This window comes from Anas acuta, chromosome 13 (genome assembly GCF_963932015.1).
Source record: "Anas acuta chromosome 13, bAnaAcu1.1, whole genome shotgun sequence".
Classification (NCBI taxonomy): Eukaryota; Metazoa; Chordata; class Aves; order Anseriformes; family Anatidae; genus Anas; species Anas acuta.
Genome location: NC_088991.1, coordinates 6,413,361 through 6,435,182, shown reverse-complemented (window position 1 = coordinate 6,435,182; position 21,822 = coordinate 6,413,361). Strand labels below are relative to the sequence as shown.

Below are 21,822 nucleotides of genomic sequence, written 5' to 3'. Positions count from 1 at the left end.
GCTTCTGCAGGACAAGGGAGCCATTGTTTTGGTGGAAAACCACTCTGCCTTCGTAAGCTGGGTCAATGGTTACTGACTGCGATTCTGCGTAGTACCGCAGGATTAATTTGGGGATGTTCTCTCTTATGTATTCCCACTCGGCCAAGCTGATGTTCCTGATAGCCGGTGCGTGCATCATGACAGAGGATCCTTCCTCTGCCCAGAGCTCTGTCATTTCTGCTGCAAGACAGGACACCTGCAAAAGCAGCAGCAGGTCTGGAAACAGGAGAGAAGCCAGAGCAGGGTGGGTTACTTCTAAGCAAAAGCCAAAGGACAAATTCAGCTGCTCTTATGCTCTTCTTGGAAAGGCCCCAACTGACTTCTTGAAACCCATTGTGCACGTCTGATTTCTGTCCTCCCTTTTTGCTTTTTAAGAAAAAATCATAACGTTATGGGCACGTTATAAAAATTGTTCTTAGCTGGTTCAAGTATTTCCCTGCCCTTTGAAATAAAAACAACAGGAATTGGGCTCCTTGGGGGCTTCTGCATGTCAGGAGCTGCTCAGTGGGACCACGTTCAGCGTGGCTTCACCCCTGGACCTCACCCAGTTCCCTCAGCACCCGAACCTGGTGGGACCCAGGCACGGTGAGGCTGCAGCACTGGGAGGCACCTGCCAGGATGCTCACGCCTCGACCAGCCCTTCTGCAGCACAGAGGTGCAAGCGAGCGTGGAAATGCTGCAGGTGCCCGCTCTCCACCTCTCCCAGGTCTGCTGCAGCAGGAGGGCTGCGCGGTGGTACCCAGCCCAAGGACAAGTCCCCTCTCACACTCACAGCCTGCGAAGGACATGGCAAAGAGCCACAGGTGCTTTCAAACCGCCACGAGGGTTGAGCTCCTTCTGCAGCAACGCTCTCAGCAGGGTCACTAGCAGCGATGGACCAGCCTGGGAACGACACCGTGAAAAGCACCCTCAGCACCATCAGCACTTCCCACGCGCTGCCAGCCCATGGCAACACAGGCAGCAGTGCTGGTGCTTTCTGCAGCCCTCCCTTCACTGCAGCTTGGCAGTGCTGCAGCTCTGCCTCGTCCCTTCAACACCCATTTGTAGAGCCGCTGCCCATGATGGCCGTGCCCCTGCCTGTACAGAAACACCTCTCTGGTTGACTCTCAGCTCTCTCCTCATCCTCCCCTGGGCAGAACTCAACACAATGTAGTTGCTCTCTCACATAAAGAGCAACTCCTCCACCTCGCCTTGCTGGCTCATCCAGGAAATGCCCATCCAGAGTAACCAGAGCCAGCTTCCCTTAGGAAAAGGAACCGCATTCATAGAATCATAGAATCATAGAATATCCTGAGTTGGAAGGGACCCTTAAGGATCATCAAGTCCAACTCTTGACACCGCACAGGTCTACCCAAGTTCAGACCATGTGACTAAGTGCACAGTCCAATCTCTTCTTAAATTCAGTCAGGCTCGGTGCAGTGACCACTTCCCTGGGGAGCCTGTTCCAGTGTGCAACCACCCTCTCTGTGAAGAACTTCCTCCTGATGTCAAGCCTAAATTTCCCCTGCCTCAGCTTAACTCCATTCCCGCGGGTCCTGTCGCTGGTGTTAATGGAGAAAAGGTCTCCTGCCTCTCGACACCCCCTTACGAGGAAGTTGTAGACTGCGATGAGGTCTCCCCTTAGCCTCCTCTTCTCCAGGCTGAACAGGCCCAGTGCCCTCAGCCGTTCCTCGTACGTCTTCCCCTCCAGGCCTTTCACCATCTTCGTAGCCCTCCTCTGGACACTCTCCAACAGTTTCATGTCCTTTTTATACTGTGGTGCCCAGAACTGCACACAGTACTCGAGGTGAGGCCGCACCAGCGCAGAGTAGAGTGGGACAATCACCTCCCTTGACCTACTAGCGATGCCGTGCTTGATGCACCCCAGGACACGGTTGGCCCTCCTGGCTGCCAGGGCACACTGCTGGCTCATATTCAACTTGCTGTCTACCACGACCCCCAGATCCCTCTCTTCTAGGCTGCTCTCCAGCGTCTCATCGCCCAGTCTGTACGTGCAGCCAGGGTTTCCCCGTCCCAGGTGCAGGACCCGGCACTTGCTCTTATTGAACTTCATGCGGTTGGTGATCGCCCAGCTCTCCAACCTATCCAGATCCCTCTGCAAGGCCTTTCCACCCTCATTCGAGTCCACAACTCCTCCAAGTTTGGTGTCATCAGCAAACTTGCTCAAAATGCCTTCTATTCCTACATCCAGATCGTTTATAAAAATATTGAAAAGTACCGGCCCTAAAATGGAGCCTTGAGGGACCCCACTAGTGACCGCCCGCCAGCCTGACGCAGCCCTATTCACCATAACCCTTTGGGCCCTGCCCGTTAGCCAATTGCTCACCCATCGTATGATGTTTTTATTTAGCTGTATGCTGGACATTTTGTCCAGTAGGATCCTATGGGAAACCGTGTCAAAAGCCTTGCTGAAGTCCAAAAAAATCACATCAGCTGGTTTCCCTTGGTCCACCATACGGGTGATCTTATCATAAACGGAAATCAGGTTAGTTAGGCAGGACCTACCCTTCACAAACCCATGCTGGCTGGGACCAATGACTGCTTTGTCCCCCAGGTGCGCCTCAATACATTCGAGAACCATCTTCTCCATGATTTTACCAGGCACTGACGTGAGACTGACAGGCCTGTAATTGCTAGGGTCTTCTTTCTGACCCTTCTTGAAAATCGGCACAACATTTGCCAGCTTCCAGTCTACCGGGACCTCTCCAGACTCCCAGGATCGTTGAAAAATAATTGAGAGAGGTTCCGCGATGACGTCCGCCAGCTCCTTCAGCACCCGGGGATGAATCCCATCCGGACCCATGGACTTGTAGGGATCCAGGTGGAGTAGCAGATCCCGCACACGTTCAGGGTCGGTTGGGAGTTTGTCATCCCCACCGTCCCGGTCCTCCAGCTCGGGGCACCCTGGGTCCCGAAGCCCATCATCGGCATTGAAGACAGAGGCAAAGAAGGCGTTAAGCGTCTCTGCTTTGCCTATGTCATCGTCTGTGAGAAGACCTTCCCTATCAAGGAGCGGCCCTATGTATTCTTTAGTTCTCCTTTTTCCATTCACATATCTAAAAAAACCCTTTTTATTTTCTCTCACAGACACAGCCAGCTTCAACTCTAGGTGTGCTTTAGCCACACGAATTTTCTTCCTACAGACACGAGCAGCATCCCTGTATTCTTTCCATGTCACCTGGCCCTCCTTCCAGTAGCAAAACACTCTCTGTTTCCGCCTAATCTCCATAAGAATGTTCCTGGTCAGCCACGACGGCCTCCTGCCCCGCCTGCCTGACTTGCGATATTTAGGAATTGCCTGATCTTGTGCTTCTAGGAGGCATCGCTTAAAGAGTGACCAGCACTGGTGGACATCAAGGCCTTCAAGAGCAGCTTCCCAGGGGACCTTGCTGACTAGTTCCCCGAGCAGCCTGAAGTCCGCCTTCCCCATATCTAGGGATGAGGTTTTGGTGGCACTTTTCCTTCTGTCACCGTAAATTTTGAACTCAACCACTTCATGGTCGCTATGACCGAGGCGGCCACCAATCACCACATCTCCCACCAGACCCTCTCTGTTTTCTAGCAGCAGGTCTAGGAGGGCACCTTTCCTAGTTGGCTCCATTAGCACCTGCACCAAGAAGTTATCATCTAGGTGCTTCATGAACCTCCTGGACTTGCTCATGTCAGCCGTGTGGCACTCCCAGTTAACGTCTGGCAAGTTGAAGTCCCCCATAAGGACAAGGGGAGTTAATCTCGAGGCCTCTCTTAGTTCTGTAAAGAATAAGTTATCGGCGCTATTCCTCCAGCTTGGGTGCTTTGCACACAGTTTAAGACCTCAGAAAGAAGCAAGAATATTTTCTACATGGTCTGACAGAAGCAGGATTGTCTGCAGCCAGCTTTGCCCAGCATTGCTCGTGGGCCCCTCACTGCTGTGTGCCCTTCTGTTACCGCTTTGCAGCAGCTGTGCAGGGCAAGCACAGAGGATGGGCGAGGAGCAGACGTGGTCGGTCGTTATCAGCCCTCGCCAAGGGCTCAGACAGGGAAGAAAAAGGCCTCATGATGGAAAGAAATAGCAGGCATGTGCAAATTCAGCTCTCACACTCGGGACCACAGTTATTTTCCCATAGCACATGGTACGAGCTGGTGCTTTCAGGTGCACTTATCAGGAGGGGGCAGATACAGAGCTGGATAGGAGGGGAATCTGAGCTGGGGGAGCAGATCCCAGTACCCTGTGGGGGAGAGCAGCTGCAGCCCTAGGGGAAAGCAGGGGGTCCCTCTGTCCCCATGGCTCCATCCCCATCTCCCTGTCCCCAACCCCACCAGCACAACCCCTTTTCACATTCCTTTGTATTCACCTCGTTCCCATTTTGCTCTTAAAGCAGCAGCAGCAGAGAGCTGCTCCATACACAGGTCCATAGCACAGGGTGCACCCATCAGAAGCAAACTGCTCCAACGTGGGTACCCCGTGGGCAGCAGCTCCCCCAGATGCCCTGGTCCTGCGTGGGCTCCTCTCCACAGGCTGCAGCGTGGAGATCTGCTCCATGTGGGACCCATGGGCTGCAGGGGGACAGCCTGCTCCACCAGGGGCCTCTCCACAGGCTGCAGGGGATCTGCTGCTGTGTGCCTGGAGCCCCTCCTGCCCTCCTGCTGCACTCACCTTGTGTCTGCAGGGCTGTTTCTGTCTGTGCTCCTCCTTCCTTTTCTCAGCTGTTGTTTTCAGCTGTTGTTCACAGTAGGTTTTTTTCTTTTCTTTCTTTTCCGAAGTCTGTTCTCCCCGAGGCACAATCAGCATTGATACTGTATAAACTCACCTTAGGATAGAATAAATCTTGTAGTTAAAATCGTAATGAGAAAAAAATATTCGACATCTCGTTATGTGCCAAACTTCAGTTATGAAACTTGAGCTAATTTGAGCCTACTCGGCATTCCTGCAGCTTGGGAAACAACTGATTCAGCCAACTTGGCGTTCTGTGGCAAAAGATGAAAAGTACATCATGAGGAAGACCTACAGTCTGACTCCCAAATACCACTGCCCACGCCCTGAAGACCCCTGCCCACAATTCTTGGGAGGCTTTGCGTAAGCGCAAGAACTGATAAGCTAATTAGCATACGGAGTGAGAGTAGGCGGGTTTTGGTAACTAATATGTATAGGCGTTAATTGAATATCCATTGTTTTGCTGTATAAATATGAGACAGTTTGTTACTTCGAACATGCACGTTAGGTGTAAGGATCCCCCGTGCATCCAGCGCTGACAATAAAGGATACTTCGCCACTTAGAAATTTCGGCTTCGATCTTTGAATCAGCATCACTCAATTGGCAGCCACATACCAAACCTTGGCACATAAAGCCAATACACCAGCGTTACCCAAAGCCAGCTCCATGGTGGCAGGAGGTCCTGAAAGCTGCTGTGTGCAGGTTTCGGCTCAGCCCCGGCTCCCCCCAGGCTCCCCCCTTGCTAAGCAATGGGAAGCCAGAGCTACAGAGCCTCGGGGGCAGCCGGGATCCGGGCGCCACCGACCCCAACCGGAGCCTGAGGGCGGCCGCGCGGTGCCTCCAGAAGAGGAACCGGGCCGCGTCCTGCCCTGACGGCTCCTCACGGGGGCGGAACCAGCCCCGAGAGCGACCCGGGGGCCCCGCGGCCGGGATTTGTCCGCGGAGCGGGGCGGGTCGGATCGGGGTGTGTGTGCGTGTGGGGGGGCTCCGCGCACAGCCCGGGGGCCGCCCTCCCTCACCTGCCAGCAGCTCCTGCAGGCCCTGGCTGAAGGTCTGCAGCTGCCGCTCGTTCATCAGCCCCTTGGTCCGCAGGAACTTGGAGATGAAGCCCACGGCCGCGGCGATCTCGCGTATCTTGCTGGCCCGGGTGTACAGGGCGGGATGCATGGAGGCGGCGGCCGGCGGGGGACGCTCGGTCGGGTCGGGACGGGCTCGGCTCTAACTCGGCGAGGCGCGGGCGGCGGCGCCCAGCTTACATGGCGGGGACGGCGGCGGCGGCGGTCGCGGGAGGTCGCCGCTTGCCGCCTCTTATAGTCGGTGGGAGGTGGCGTCGGGGAACCGGGGACGCGCGGCCGCCAATGGGGCGATCGCACCACTGACGGAGCCGGGCGGAGGGGGGGGCAGAGCGGGGAGGGGAGGGGAAGGGGGGGTGGGGGTGACGTAATCGGCTGTAAACAAATAGAGCGGGAGCGCGCCCCGCCGCGGCGCGGCACCAGGCGGGCTGCACCCGGAGAAGGGTGGGAGAAGGAAGAGGGGAAAGCACCCCCGCGAGTGCAACACCAAAGGGGGGATGAGAACAGCAACGTGTTCTGCGGAGAGCTCCAAGTGCAGCTTTTTTTTTTTCTTTTTAAGGTGGAAAATTCGCTCTTCCCCTCGGTTATTGCACACCCTGCTCCTACGCGAAGGTGCAAATGCAATGCAGCCTGGTGTTTACATGTTCGCTGCTTCCAGCCGGAGAGCAGAAACACAACCACTGGAGGCACATTAAAAAAAAAAAAAAGTCTTTTTATTTTTTTTTTCAGCAAAAGTAAATTAATAACGAACTACATAAAAATAAATCTGTGACATAATTTGAATAAAAGGTGAAAATACAGCACTTGGGGTGGTGTGATGTTGGAGGTGTACCTGAACAGCGCTTCCAGCCTGCTCTCCGCGCTCAGGAGCGATTCTATCCTGATTAAGGAGGTATTGGGGAGGCATTGGGGAGGCAAGGACAATCCCCAGACAAGGACTGTATATCTCGAAACAAGACACTGGAACTCATGGTAAGGAAGCGGCAGACGGACAGAGAAACAAATGTAAGGACTATAAATCTCAAAACTGGACATTGGAATTCATTATAAAGATACAACAAAGGGAAGAATTAGCAACAACCAGCGCTTGCAATTAAGAAACGTGCCAACTCAGCAGATTCCTGACCAAAGGTGAAAAGTACACTGTGAGGAAGACTCGGGGTCTTCCTCCCAAAGACCCCTGCCCACAATTCTTGGGAGGCTCTACGCAGGCACAAAGTGCCAAAAGGCTAATTAGCATGAGAAGCGAGGGAAGGCGGGATAGGTAATGAATATGTATAGGCGCTTGTAGAATATTGATAGATTGATTGTATAAATTCCAGACTGCTTTCCGCTTTGGAGGAAAATGCACGATAGGTGGAGAGATCCCTGGTGCATCCAGCGCTGCAATAAAGAATATACCACTTAAAGGAATTTCGGCTTCGATCTTTGAATCAATCTGGCACCCCAGATGGGACCACCTCTCTGCCGGACCGCAGGACCCGCTGGGGACAGGACTCCCTAGGGTACCCCCGGGATTTCCCGGAGGGACTCCTCGACTCACCGGATCACTGCGGAGGCAGACAAGGACCCCATCATTGTAAGTGATTATATTCTTTATTCTGGTTTGGTTTTCTGGTAGACCGGTCGTCTGGAGCTGTCTGTAAGTCAGCAGGTGATCTTCTGCGAGGCAGTGTTTGTTATATACTTTGTGGTAAGCACCATAAGTATATGTTTGGGGACCTTAAGGAAGGAGCTCGCTTTAAGGTCCATCTGGAATTGTGTTGCCTATTTCGGTTTTCTGACTCATGGAGTGTGGTATTTAACTCTGGTTATTGTTACTGTGATTTTGGCTATATTCTTGGTGATAATAGTAGGTTCATGGCATTGTTATAAGAAAGATATCGTTACGGTATTACATATTTCGGTTTTCTGACTTATTGCATGTGGAATTTGACTCTGATTATTGTTATTGTGATTTTGGCAATATTCCTGGTAATGGTAATAGTAATAGTTTCGTGACATCGCTATTGAAAGATACCTGCATGCCCACATTTTTGTAAGTGATATGTGTATTCTGAAAGTGTGAACTGGAAAATGGGGGGGCACACAAGCAGTGAAATTTTAAAGAAAAGTGCGTTAGGATGTGTTTTGAGTCACTGGGAGGATATTGGAGGATCTGCCGGTGGAAGTGTGAACAGGAAAACATTGATAAAATATTGTAATCAATGGTGGCCGCTTTATAAGCTGGAATGTGGAGAAAAGTGGCCCCTAAATGGAACTTTAAACTCTAATGTTTTGCTACAGTTAATGTTGGTTTTGAGAAGGAGAATAGGATGAAATGTTGTATACAGATGTTGTTTCAGCATCTTGGTGGGAAAAGGTACGGAATTAAGTTGGCCCCTGACTGAGCCTTTGATGTTGGCATTAGAGAAGTACAGGCTGGAGAAAGATAAAGGAAGTGTTAAAAGGGTTGTTGAAAGTGTTAAAGGTGTTTGAAGTTGAATGAGCAGGGAAAGAGGATGTAGGAATGTTAATAGTTCTGCCTCTGCTCTAAGCAGAGATCTTAAAATCATGGGTGTTAGCCCTTTGGGGCAAATGGATCATGATGGGTCCGAGAGAGAGTTGTTATGGAAACAGAAAAACAGGTAACTCTTAAAACAAACTGAGTTCATGTGCGAGCTCAGATTACCGATGGGACCGCTCAGGGAACTGTGGACAACTGCATTCCCCTGACCGACCCCACTGAGACCCTAATCATCCCTAAAATTATGAACGGCTAAGTAAATACTAAAATCTGGATGAATTGGGAATTGAGAATATGCTTCCAACAAGGTCTAAAAGAAACCCCTATGGAATTTTTGGACCAACTCTGAAATGTAATGAAAATAAATAAATAAATAAATAAAACAAAACGGTTTGGACCTGGCTTCAGAGGACAAATTGACTAGCCTTTTTCTAGGGTAATCATTGGTCCCTGATTTCAACAGGAATAACGGGGACCTGGGGAATCTACCCTAGCGGATCCTCCACTGATTATAATGAAGCTAGGGGAGGAATGGAAGTGACATTTCTTATTGATATGGGGCAACATATTCAGTTCTAAATCAAGCATTAATGCCTTCACAGAATTATTATGTTAGGGTAAAAGGTGTGTTGTGGTTTAACCCGGCTGGCAGCTAAACACCACGCAGCCGTTCGCTCCCCCTCCCCCTCCCTCTCTGGGACGGAGGAGAGAAATGGAAAGTGAAGCCCGTGAGTTGAGATAAAGACAGTTTAATAAGACAAAATAATAATAATAATAATAATAGTAATAATACAATGATGATAATAGTACCACTACTAATAATGTGTACAAACAAGTGATGCACAATGCAATTGCTCACCACTCGCTGACCGATGCCCAGCCTAACCCCGAGCAGTCCGGCCCCCACCCCCCAGCTAGCCACCCCTATATATTGTTTAGCATGACCCCAGATGGTATGGAATACCCCTTTGGCTAGTTTGGGTCACCTGTCCTGGGTCTGTCCCTTCCCAGCTCTTACTGCACCCCCAGCCTGCCCGTTGGCAGGACAGAGCAAGAAGCTGAGATGTCCTTGGCTTGGTATAAGCACTGCTCTGCAACAATTAAAACATCGGGGTGTTATCAACACTCTTCTCATCCTAAGCCAAAACATAGCATTCTACCAGCTACTAGGAAGAAAATTAACTCTATTCTAACTGAAACCAGGACAAGGTGTAACCGAAAAGGCTTATTTTTGTGAACCTTTGAAGTACAAGTTAGGGAAACAATGGGGCATACACAGATTTTTATATACGCCTAACTCCTCATGGGCACTCTTAGGTAGAGATTTATTAGAGCAATTAGGAGCAGAAATTGTCGTTGAAAAAGGGAAAATGAAATTAATAATAGGAGAAGAACAACTAATAAATGTGTTAAGCTTGGCACTAATACAAACTGACCCTAAAAGTGAAATACCTTTAGAGATCACAGATCAATATGTCCAGGAGTTTGGGCTACCGAAGTCCCTGGAAGAGCAAAAAATGTGACCTTAATAATTATTAAATTAAAGCCAGGAGAGAAACCCATTAAGGTTAAGTAATATCCTTTGAGGATAGAAGATAGGAAAGGAATTAAAGAGATAAATGATAGATTTTTACAGTATGGATTATTGATTGAATGTGAATCAGAATACAATACACCCATATTGCCAATTAAAAAGGCAGATGAAAAAAGCTATAGGTTAGTTCAGGATTTGAGGGCCATAAGTAAAATCACTGAGGATATACATCCAGTAGTGGCAAACCCTTATACTTTGCCGACTAAATTAAAGAATAGTCAAGTCTGGTTTACCGTACTGGATTTAAAAGACGCCTTCTTCTGCCTAGGCTTAGCCACAGAAAGCCAAAACCTATTTGCCTTTGAATGGGAAAATCCCAATTCAGGCAGAAAGACGCAGCTTACGTGGACATTACTACCTCAAGGATTCAAGAATAGCCCCACTATTTTTGGAAACCAATTAGCAAGGGAACTCGAAACATGGATGCCTCCGGACACTGAAGGTGCTTTGTTACAATATGTAGATGATCTCTTAATAGCTACCGAGACTAAAGGGAGCTGTATTCAATGGACTATAAGTTTTCTTAATTTTCTGGGTTTAAAATGGATATCAAGTCTCTTGACAGAAAGTCCAGCTGGCTCAACAAAGTGTGACCTATCTGGGATTTGAAATTTCGGGAGGACAACGAGAACTAGGAACTGAACATAAGGAAGTCATTTGCCGGACTCCAGAACCTCAAACGGTAAAGGAGCTACAAACCTTTTTAGGAATGACAGGTTGGTGTCGCCTTTGGATTTATAATTATGGACGATTGGTAAAGCCTCTATGTGAATTGATAAAGATTAACCAGTCAAAGTTAGTCTGGACTGGAGAAGCACAAAAAGTCTTTAAACAACTTAAACAAGAATTGATGATTTTAAAATATCAAGCAATATTAGTAAAACAAGATGATGTGGGAATTGTGGTCATTAACATCGTAAATCCAGCTTCTTTCCTTAGTGGAACTCTGGATCAACCCATAACCCATGATTGTATAGAAACAATGGAGACTGTGTATGCTAATCGACCCGATCTTAAGGAAGAACTTTTAGAAGATGCTGACGAATCTTGGTATACTGATGGAAGCAGCTTTGTGAAACAAGGACAACGTAAGGCAGGGTACGCCATTACAACCACTCAACAGGTAATCAAGTCCAAACCATTACCCCTGGGATGTCCACCCAGAAAGCAGAGACAATTGCTCTTATGCGAGCACTGGAACTAGCAGCAGGAAGGAAAATAAATATTTGGACAGATTCTAAATATACATTCGGCATGGTACATGCTCATGGAGCAATTTGGAAAGAAGAAATTTTAAAATTGTTAGAGGCTGTAAAACAACCAGAAAAGGTAGCTATCATGCATTGTCAGGGACACCAAAAGGGGAACACCGATTTTGAAATTGGAAATCGATTGGCAAAGGCTAAGCGGGCAGCTGAAATAACTGAGGTGAAGGCATTGTCTTTGATACCAGACGGTAAAATCCAAACTATATCCAAATTATACAAAAGAAGACTTAAAATTAATTGAAGATTTGAAAGGTAAAATGAAACCAGATGGACGAGTATATTTAAAAGATAACCACATAATAATACCCTCTAACTTGACATGGCTCATAGTTCTTACAGAACACAATAAAACACATTGGGGAGCTGGCACACTGCATAAGAGCCTGAGTCAGACATTAGTGGAACAAAATTTATATACAACAATAAAACAAGTAACTCAACAATGTAGCATTTGCTTACAAAATAACCCCAATACCAAGAATAGAATAAAATTTGGAATAATCAGTAAAGGAAATTATTCGGGGCAACTGTGGCAAATTGATTTTTCAGAACTCCCTAGAAAAGGGGGGTATTGTTATTTACTGGTTCTGACTGACATGATTTCAGGAAGGCCTGAAGCCTTTCCCTGTCGAACAAACAAAGCAAGAAGAAGTGGTTAAAGTCTTGTTAAATGAAATAATACCATGCTTTGGGATTCTAGTAGCAATGTCTTCTGATAGAGTTTCACATTTTTGTGTGCAAGTGGTACAACAGATAAGTAAGATTCTAAAGATATTCTAAAGACAACTGCATACTCTTTATAGACCGCAGGCAAGTGGACAGGTAGAAAAAATGAAACATTTAATTAAACAACAAATAGCTAAAATCGGACAAGAATCTAATTTGTCATGACCTCAATCCCTCCCTTTAGCATTACTTAGAATCTGAGTTAAACCTAGAATAAAAGGGAATTTGAGTCCCTTTGAAATCTTATATGGAAGGCCGTATCCATTTCTATTTAGTGGAGAGGATCGAACGCAGTTAGGATTAGAATATTTATATGCATATATAACTGAACTTCAGAAATAATTAAATAAAGTACATAAATTTGTTCTCAGGACCTGGGCTAGACGGTTGGACCAACCAATCCACCCTTTTAAGCTCAGGGATTATATATATAAAAACTTTTTCAGGACAACCCCTAGAGGAAAAACGGAAGGAAAGTGGACGGGACCATACCAGGTATTACTGACAACACACACCGCCATTAAGATTAAGGAGCAAGCAGCTTGGATCCACGATTCAAGGGTGAAGAAGGCCCTGGCGAGGATATGGACCACCACTCCAATTGAACCAACAAAATTATGGTTTTCCAGATCCTAATGATTGCAGGGGTGTGGTTCTCAGATTCGGGGTGGGCAGTTTGGGATGAGAACTTACACCTGTCCCTGATACAAACAATTTCTCAAGTAATTAATAAGACAAACTGTTGGGTATGCACCCATCTGCCACAGCATGGGAGTAAGGGTGTATCGTTAATCAGGATTCCCTTGCCTGCAAACTTACCTTGGACTAATTTGTGGGAAAACACATCTTGGGGTTGAAAATATGAAGAAGTTTTGGAACTAGAAGTGAGTAGCTTTGTGCCGTTGGAATCTTACTATGTATGTGTACAAAGGTGTAACCCACCTAGGGGTATGGGAAAACAGGATTGTATAAATACGGATACTACTTATGTGGGAAATCAGACATCTTGTAATCGAACAATTGATATTAGTACGACTAGCGGCTGGGCAAATTCAACCAGCTGGCCGGTTCCAGAAGGAAAAGGGTGGTATTGGCTATGCAATGATACAGCCCGTAAGGTCTTGCCCGAGAATTGGAAGGGAACTTGCACTCTTGGAGCAGTAGTCCCCAGTTTGACCATACATGATGTAGCGCCTCGAGGTTATTTGAGAAATCATATCCGGAGAATTAGACGAAAAATTAACAATCCATTGATAGAGAGACACACCGCTTTTCATAGTTTTGTTCGATGGTTTATCCCATGGTTAGGAGTGAGTGAATTGGAAAAGGCGATAGTTAATATTTCTGCAATTATAGAGAAGTTAGAAAACAAAACTCTGGATGCTATAAAGGCTCAACAAGAAGAGATATCTAGTTTGTTACAGGTAGTATTACAAAATCGGATGGCCCTAGACTTGTTACTGGCCGCTCAAGGGGGAGTCTGTACAGTAATAAATACAAGTTGTTGTATGTATGTAGATCAGAGTGGAAGGATCTCTACCGACCTGGAAGAAATATGGAAGCAGACAAGGGTCCTACATGAGATCAGTAAAGATGATCTTTCATGGAGTTTTAGTGAAATATGGAATAAGTTAACCTCCTGGTTGCCCAATTTCCAATGGTTGAAACAAGTGTTCATTGCTCTAATCACATTAGTAGTGTTAGGAATATTTGTGTGCATGTTGTTTAGATGCCTGCTTTGTTGTGTTACTGTAAATAATGAAAGTATCTAATGCAAAAGAATTTGCATGGGAAAAGAAAAGGGGGGATTGATTAAGGAGGTATTGGGGAGGCATTGGGGAGGCAAGGACAATCCCCAGACAAGGACTGTATATCTCGAAACAAGACACTGGAACTCATGGTAAGGAAGCGGCAGACGGACAGAGAAACAAATGTAAGGACTATAAATCTCAAAACTGGACATTGGAATTCATTATAAAGATACAACAAACGGAAGAATTAGCAACAACCAGCTCTTGCAATTAAGAAACGTGCCAACTCAGCAGATTCCTGACCAAAGGTGAAAAGTACACTGTGCGGAAGACTCGGGGTCTTCCTCCCAAAGACCCCTGCCCACAATTCTTGGGAGGCTCTACGCAGGCGCAAGGTGCCAAAAGGCTAATTAGCATGAGAAGCGAGGGAAGGCGGGATAGGTAATGAATATGTATAGGCGCTTGTAGAATATTGATAGATTGATTGTATAAATTCCAGACTGCTTTCCGCTTTGGGTATGCACGATAGGTGGAGAGATCCCTGGTGCATCCAGCGCTGCAATAAAGAATATACCACTTAAAGGAATTTCGGCTTCGATCTTTGAATCAAAAGGCAGGCCAGCAAGGCGAGGTGGAGGAGTTGCTCTGTATGTGAGAGAGCAACTACGTTGTATTGAGTTCTGCCCAGGGGAGGATGAGGAGAGAGCTGAGAGTCTGTGGGAGAGAATTAAGGGGCAGGCTGGTGTGGGGAATCGTGTTGTGGGTGTCTGTTACAGGTCACCAGACCAGGATAAGGCAGCTGACGAGGCCTCCTACTGATAGCAGCCTCACGATCACAGGCCCTGCTTATCGTGAGGGATTTCAGCTACCCTGACATTTACTGGAAGGCCTCAGCCAGACACCCACAGTCCCAGAGGTTCCTCCTGTTACAAATGAAGTTTCAACCCGATCTGAATTTAGTAATATTTATAAAAGGCAAGTAAACTGCGCTGAGTGCGCGGGGAGTCTATGCTCTACCAGCACGTACACACTAACACTGAACTTTCTAAATATACAGAACACTGCTTTTACATATTAAACCCGAGTACGCCTATAGATATGAATCATACACATGGCAAAGTTTTTAAAAAAGCAAGTGTTTCAGAAACAATCCTTTAAGTCTATCACTATTAATGTCCATGATTGGGGGAGCAGAGTTGGAGTTGCTAATCCTGGTTGGAGTGCTCCCATATCTTCCATCGTTTCATTAATTTTTCTCAGATCATATAACACTCTCCATTTTCCATTCCTTTTCTTGATTACAAACACTGGATAATTCCAGAGTTAGTCAGGGGAACAACACATCTCACTTTAAGTTGTTAAGCAACTCGGCCTTTGGGCCTTATGTATCCTGTTCCTCCCGGATCGAAGGGAAACATTTCCGTCTCCTTTTCAAGGCCAATAGGGCCTGGGTCAAAAGGCACGTCCAGGTCACCAGGAGACGTAACAGCAAAGGCCTGCAATGGCAGTAGAGGTGGGGGGGGTGATGGTGTAGCAGAAGGATCGGTGGATGAGCCCGCAGCTCCCTCACTGTCTGGCAAACCCCACATTTCTGACTGTGGTCCCACACGGCTCTTTAAGGCCTCAGAGACTGCTCACCAGGTGCCGAGCAATCCCACTGCAACCTTGTTGTTTTTAGTAGCAGAGTCCCACACCTTGACCTCAGTTTGGTCCCATGTTTCAGGCTCATAACCTGTTGATTGTTAATAAGGAGAATAAGCTGTAAGGTTACCAGGACAGTCTTTGTTTCCAAGGACGTATGATTCCCCATAATGAGCAACTCTTACCAGCGAGGGACAGCTGTGTGCACGGGTCCGCTTCTCTCAGCTTGAGCTTCTTCCCAGCTCCAATGCACCTATTTCCAGCGACTTTCTGTACGAGCTTCTCTGAGTGGTTTGGCCGAACCTCTCTTCATGAGGCAATCAATGTGCCTGGTCTCTGTTCTGCTAGTCTGTCCCTATTCATTCCTTCTTTCTACTTCTTTATTGATGACATAACTTCATCACATCGTTTTGCCTTTTTATCCTGAAGGCAGGCTCCCCTCTTATACCCTTTGCCCCAGTTGTTTCTTTTCAAAACAACATTTCATAGGTCAAAGAACTTTGCGTAGAGCAGCAACAGCAAACACCCAGCAACTTCCATGCCTTAATGGCTGGAGAACAAGCAACCCGAGACTGCATGGTGTCTCCTGAATCACCCTTCTTTGATCCCTCTAAACTCTTTTACATTCCTGATGGCTTCATCGTTAAGAGTCTGATATTATCATTAACCACGAGGTTTGCCGACTCTTGCAGGAAGAACGGCCAAAAACATCACAGATGCTAGTATGGTCAGATCATGCTGCCCTATATTATCAGAATAGCCTGACTTTTGTAGTAAACTTAACAGGGGCGGATAGTGCCTTACACAAGATTATCGGTCAAAAGCACTCAGACAAACAACTGCAAGAAAACAACCCCACCTGCAAGAAAACAACCCTCATAGAATTAGCAGTCACGTACATCCCATCCTTGAAGCCAGCTGCTGGCAACAATATTTTTCTAAATTCCTCAATTGGGCGATGTGGGAACTTCTCATAGTCGTCCTGGTAGCTTGGTTTGCTCAGCTGCAGCAAGCCATGGGATCTTTGCTGTTTCAAAAACCCCTCAACAGCCCACCCCCATGGCCATGCTCCCACATCTCCCCCTTCTTTATTAACATCAACCATTTTCTTGACACGAATTATCACTCCATATATCACAATCCAGTGCACTGATGATAACTTCCTGATGTAAATGGTGGACGTGCCAACTAGGAGAGGAGCACTGCTGGGTCTTGTCCTCACCGGCAAGGAGGGGCTGGTTGAAGTGGTGAAGGCTGGGGGCAGCCTTGGCTGCAGCGACCCTGAGATGGTGGAGTTCGGGATCTCATGTGGCACGAAGAGAATATCGAGCAGAATCACGTCCCTGGCCTTCAGTAGGGCCAACTTCGGCCTTTTCAAGCAATTGCTAGGGGAAGTCCCATGGGAGAGGGTATTTGAAGTAAAAGGAGCCCAAGAGAGTTGGTTAGCATTCAGGGAGTGCTTGTTCCGAGCTCAAGATCAGAGCATCCCAACAGGTGGGAAGTCAGGAAAGAGAGCCAGGAGACCTGCATGGCTGAACAGGGAAGTGCTGGGCAAACTCCAGTGGAAGAGGAGAGATCATGGAAGGAGGGGCTGGCCACTTGGGAGGAATATAAGGCTGTTGTCAGAGAATGTAGGGAGGCAACCAGGAAAGCTCCAGCCTCCCTGGAATTACACCTGGCGAGAGGGGTCAAGGACAACAGAAAGGGCTTCTTCAAATTCATTGTGGATAAAACTAACACTAGAGGCAATTTAGGCCCATTCTGAATGAGGTGGGTGCCCTGGTGACAGGAGACGAAGAAAAGGCAGAGACACAAAACCGGGAGGAGTGGCTGACAGGCCGGAAGGCCGTGCTGCCATCCAGATAGACCTGGCAGGGAGAAATTCAATGAAATATGAGGGCAAGTCCTGCACCTCCGAAACCTCATTTCTCAAAATCCTTTTAGCAGGGCAGAAGCCAGGCCATCAGCTCCATCACAGGGGTGAACACAATGTGCCTGGCCTGTTTCCTCTTGCCTTGGGTTTTGGCTGCTCTTGGGGTGAGGATGCTGGGCTGGGCACCTGCTTGGAGTGATCCAGAAGCAGCTCCATGGTTGAAAAGGCTTTTTTCTTCTTTTCCTTCAGATGCTGCTCTGATGTTTGCAGGGGTCCATGGAAGCCAGCTGGATGCTGCCAGGAGGTAATGTCTCTCTGGAGTGGTCCCATCCTCCAGCACAGGTTCTCATCTCTGCCTGAGAAGCTCCTTTCCCACCAGCCTCAGGCTGTCTCTAAAACAGACCATGTCTCTAAAACAGACACTCCTGAAATCTTTGTATCACTGCTGAGACTCTCATTATAGAAGAGTGTCCGAGATGTGACTCTAATTACAGGTCATTATATTTTGTTCCTTTGACAAAAATATCAGCTCCTCCCCCATCATCTTTGCTCCAGTGCTTTGCAAAACAGTAGGAAAAAAAATAAAAATATTAAAAAAAAGAGCAGTAAATTTGGTCTCTGTCATCCAAAAGCCAATGATTGCCTCTGAGCTCTGCAAGCCAGCCTCGAGCAGTGTTGCACCCCACTGCAAACTGTGTTAGGTGCAGACAGTTTGTTCTTGTGATCTGTTGCACAAAGGGAACGGGATGTGATTGGGGTTTTCCAAGTCCCCACGATGACGGATATGGCAGGTGCAGATCCTGCATCCACACACAAGCTCAGGAGCTAAATCTTCCCGAGGAAGTGAGGGAGGGAGCTCAACCAGAGAGGTGTTTCTGTACAGGCAGGGGCACGGCCGTCACGGGCAGCGGCTCTACAAATGGGTGTTGAAGGGACGAGGCAGAGCTGCAGCACTGCCAAGCTGCAGTGAAGGGAGGGCTGCAGAAAGCACCAGCACTGCTGCCTGTGTTGCCATGGGCTGGCAGCGCGTGGGAAGTGCTGATGGTGCTGAGGGTGCTTTTCACGGTGTCGTTCCCAGGCTGGTCCATCGCTGCTAGTGACCCTGCTGAGAGCGTTGCTGCAGAAGGAGCTCAACCCTCGTGGCGGTTTGAAAGCACCTGTGGCTCTTTGCCATGTCCTTCGCAGGCTGTGAGTGTGAGAGGGGACTTGTCCTTGGGCTGGGTACCACCGCGCAGCCCTCCTGCTGCAGCAGACCTGGGAGAGGTGGAGAGCGGGCACCTGCAGCATTTCCACGCTCGCTTGCACCTCTGTGCTGCAGAAGGGCTGGTCGAGGCGTGAGCATCCTGGCAGGTGCCTCCCAGTGCTGCAGCCTGGGTCCCACCAGGTTTGGGTGCTGAGGGAACTGGGTGAGGTCCAGGGGTGAAACCACGCTGAACGTGGTCCCACTGGGCAGCTCCTGACATGCAGAAGCCCCGAAAGAGCCTGATTCCTGTTGTTTTCATTCCAAAAAGCAAGGAAATATTTGAACCAGCTAAGAACCATTTTTATAACGTGCCCATAATGTTATGATTTTTTTCTTAAAAAGAAAAAAGGGAGGATGGAAGTCAGACATGCACAATGGGTTTCAAGAAGTCAGCTGGGGCCTTTCCAAGAAGAGCATAAGAGCAGCTTAATTTGTCCTTTGGCTTTTGCTTAGAAGTAACCCACCCTGCTCTGGCTTCTCTCCTGTTTCCAGACGTGCTGCTGCTTTTGCAGGTGTCCTGTCTTGCAGCAGAAATGACAGAGCTCTGGGCAGAGGAAGGATCCTCTGTCACGATGCACGCACCGGCTATCAGGAACATCAGCTTGGTCGAGTGGGAATACATAAGAGAGAACATCCCCAAATTAATCCTGCGGTACTACGCAGAATCGCAGTCAGTAACCATTTATCCAGCTTACAAAGGCAGAGTGGTTTTCTACCAAAACAACGGCTCCCTTGTCCTGCAGAAGCTGCGAGAGACGGACAGTGGCATCTATAAAGCAACAGTTAACTCGATGCAGGACAAAGCAACAACAACCACTCTTAGAGTGATCGGTAAGTCAAAATTGGTTGAAAGGATGTTTTTCTCTGACCATCAGTAGGATTTACCATCAGTAGGGTGCACAGGCATGCCTCCCCCTAAGTGGACTAGAGGAGGACTTTCTGGTTTCATTACTGCCTTGAACGACATGGACTGGAGACCCCAGAAGAATTGCTGGGAAATGTTGTAATGTATTCTGAGACTGAATCTGGCTGTGGGTTGAGATCTGGGTTGGGAATCGTGGCTGCTCAGTGCCTCCATCCCAGAGAGATGGAGATGTGGGGCACCTTCTGCCCTAACATGTACCTCCTTGCTTCACCACGAGCAGCTGCTCACAGGAGGTGAATGTCATAAAATGCCCTCTAGAGACAGGATTTCTCACCAGGCTTTGCAGCCTCTCCCTTCACACCAGCACTGCCTTCCCCTGCCTCTGCACTTCCCTGCAGGACAAACAGAAACGAGAGCTCACCCGGGTTTGCATTGCCCTTTCCTAGAGCTCAGCAGCACTGCAGGAACACCCTGCATGTAGGACATCCAGGGAAGAAAGACTTCAGGGGCATGTGGTTACTACCAGGTGGAGGTCCAGATGTAGCTAAGAGCAACCCCAAATGGTGCAGGCACCCAGGTGCTAGCTGAAGGATGGACTCTGACATCCTGTTGCTGTGGCATGGCTCTTCAGCATTGCTCCTCTGGGCTTTGGTCCATCTGGGGTTTGACCAGTGTAAATGCAGGCAACAGTGGAGTCCTACTTTAGATCCCATGAACCACAGAATCACAGAACGGTTTGGGTTGGAAGGGACCTTACAGCCCACCCCTTTCCAACCCCTTGCCATGGGCAGTGACACCTCTCACTAGCCCAAGCTGCCCCCAGCCCCATCTGAGCTGGCACCTCCAGGGGTGGGACACCCATAGCTTGTCCTGACAGCCTGTGCCAGTGCCTCAATACCCTCGTTATAAAGATTTTTTTCCTTGTATCTAATCTAAACCTACCCTTTTTTAGTTTGAAGCCCTTACCCCTTGTCCTATCACTCCACTCCCTGGCAAAGAGTCCCTCCCCAGCTTTCCTGTAGCCCCCTTTAGGTACTGGAAGGTTGGTAAAAGGTCCCCCCAGAGCCTTCTCTTCTCCCAGCTGAACACCCCCAACTCTCTCAGCCTGTTTCCATAGCAGAGGTGCTCCAGCCCCCTGATCATCTCTGTTGTGGCCCTTCTCTGGACTCTTCTGATACGTCCATGTCCTTGTGCCAGAGCACCTCTCCACCCCACTTCTGTGTGGGGGCAGCTCTTGGAAGTGTCAATAAAGTCCCCGTCATCACTTCCCAGCATAATCCCAAGGTGCAGCTCTGTCGGGTCGGTGTCCGTGGCCCCAGGGTGCCATGCCTGAGCTCCAGGGGCTGGTGCTGCCCACCCCAGGGGAGGTACCGTGGCTTAAGGGCAGCAGATATGGAAGGCAGAGAAATCGGATTGCGGCTCCTACTCCTGCATGATCAACAACTCCATAAGCTGGAGGGAGGCAGCCCTCAACCTGACCGTGACAGGTTAGCATTGCCCTGCCGGGGTGGGTCCGGTGGTTTGCCACCTTGTCACAGCAGCCCTGAGCCCACAGGTACCTGGACGAGACCCCCAGCAGCTCTGCTGTGGTCCTGGGGCTGGCAGATGTTTTGTTCATTGGCTGTCGCCTCACTTGGACCTGCAGCCTTTGTGCATTTAGGTGCCAGCTCAAGCCTGCTCTGTCTTCTCATCTCTAGCAGGTCTGGGCACCAGCACTTTGTCTCTGAGACCCTCGCAGGTTTCAGCTGCCTCTCGTGGGATCTGCCACGCAAGGAAACCCAGTAATCCTCTAGGGTTTCGAGCTTGTTGCAGACTCCTGGGATAGCTGCTCCATGTTGTGGGGTTGTCCTCCATGCAGGTCTTACACCTTCTACCTGTGCTGCACAGAAGATGACCGCTGCTGCGCTGGTGCTCACTGCCATCTCTGCCGTCCTCTTCGTTATCCATCTCTCTCAGCTGGGGAAGCTCAGACTCGGTGAGTGCCCACGCCTGAGCTCCTCTCTCCATGCCGTGGAGAGGGCAGAGGGCGAGGCAAGCCCCTTCTCTCCGAACTCACCGCGGTAGTTGGAGGGAGCTTGCTCGATGGTCGTGGAGTTCATGCACTTCTTCTTATGCTTCTGCGGCTTGAACAGAAAACAAAATTTCCTAGCAGCAGTAATCCCAAATGGCTTTGGGAGAAATTGGGCCACCCGCAGGTATCACGGTATGAGGCACAGGAGTTGCTCCTCTCTGTCCTCAGGAGTCCCTGGGGAGAAATAGAAAGGGCAGGACACAAAGAGCTTCCTGCGTGGAGGTGCTGAGAGCTGACCAAGGGCCACGTGGCATTGGGTTTGGCGACCAAGCACACTGGTGTTTGGTTCAGGATGGTGCAAACTGCTGTGCACCCATACCCAAGCTTATGGGTTGATGTGGGTGCTTCTGTAGCAACATGATGGTTAGCAGAAAAGAGACCATAAGACCTAGCCAACAGCAAGTCCTCCCACACAGTCTTGGTAGCCTTCTCATATGCTCTTCTACCCACCAAGAACAATCCCCAGAGCAACAGAAAC

At 48.7% G+C, this 21,822-nt stretch overlaps 1 protein-coding gene and 2 long non-coding RNA genes across 21 annotated transcripts in view; 1 reads left to right on the top strand and 2 right to left on the bottom strand.

Moving 5' to 3' along the window:
* The window catches only part of LOC137863493 (uncharacterized), a 122,107-nt gene that overhangs the window by 15,863 nt on the left and 84,422 nt on the right, over positions 1 to 21,822 (bottom strand). The window lies entirely within an intron of this gene.
* The window catches only part of LOC137863477 (uncharacterized), a 143,215-nt gene that overhangs the window by 53,919 nt on the left and 67,474 nt on the right, over positions 1 to 21,822 (top strand). For 7 of the 19 annotated variants that reach the window (XR_011100915.1, XR_011100917.1, XR_011100916.1 and 4 more), the window contains exons 2-5: positions 17,415 to 17,469; positions 18,244 to 18,353; positions 18,921 to 19,239; positions 21,132 to 21,248. The exons of 3 other annotated variants lie outside the window; for them this stretch is intronic. Coding sequence is in view for 11 of the 16 variants with exons in the window: in XM_068696617.1 (XP_068552718.1) it covers positions 17,442 to 17,469; positions 18,244 to 18,353; positions 18,921 to 19,239; positions 21,132 to 21,248 (574 nt within the window). In the remaining 5 variants the exon portion in view is untranslated. Of the gene's footprint in view, positions 1 to 17,414; positions 17,470 to 18,243; positions 18,354 to 18,900; positions 19,240 to 21,131; positions 21,249 to 21,822 lie in introns of all 19 variants that reach the window. 9 more of the 19 variants (XR_011100913.1, XM_068696605.1, XM_068696604.1 and 6 more) reach the window with 4 other exon arrangements.
* On the bottom strand, positions 811 to 6,028 carry LOC137863491 (uncharacterized). Its single transcript, XR_011100920.1, has 3 exons — positions 5,753 to 6,028; positions 4,676 to 4,829; positions 811 to 921 (listed from the first exon to the last, which is right to left on the bottom strand). It is a non-coding gene; the product is annotated as an uncharacterized lncRNA (long non-coding RNA).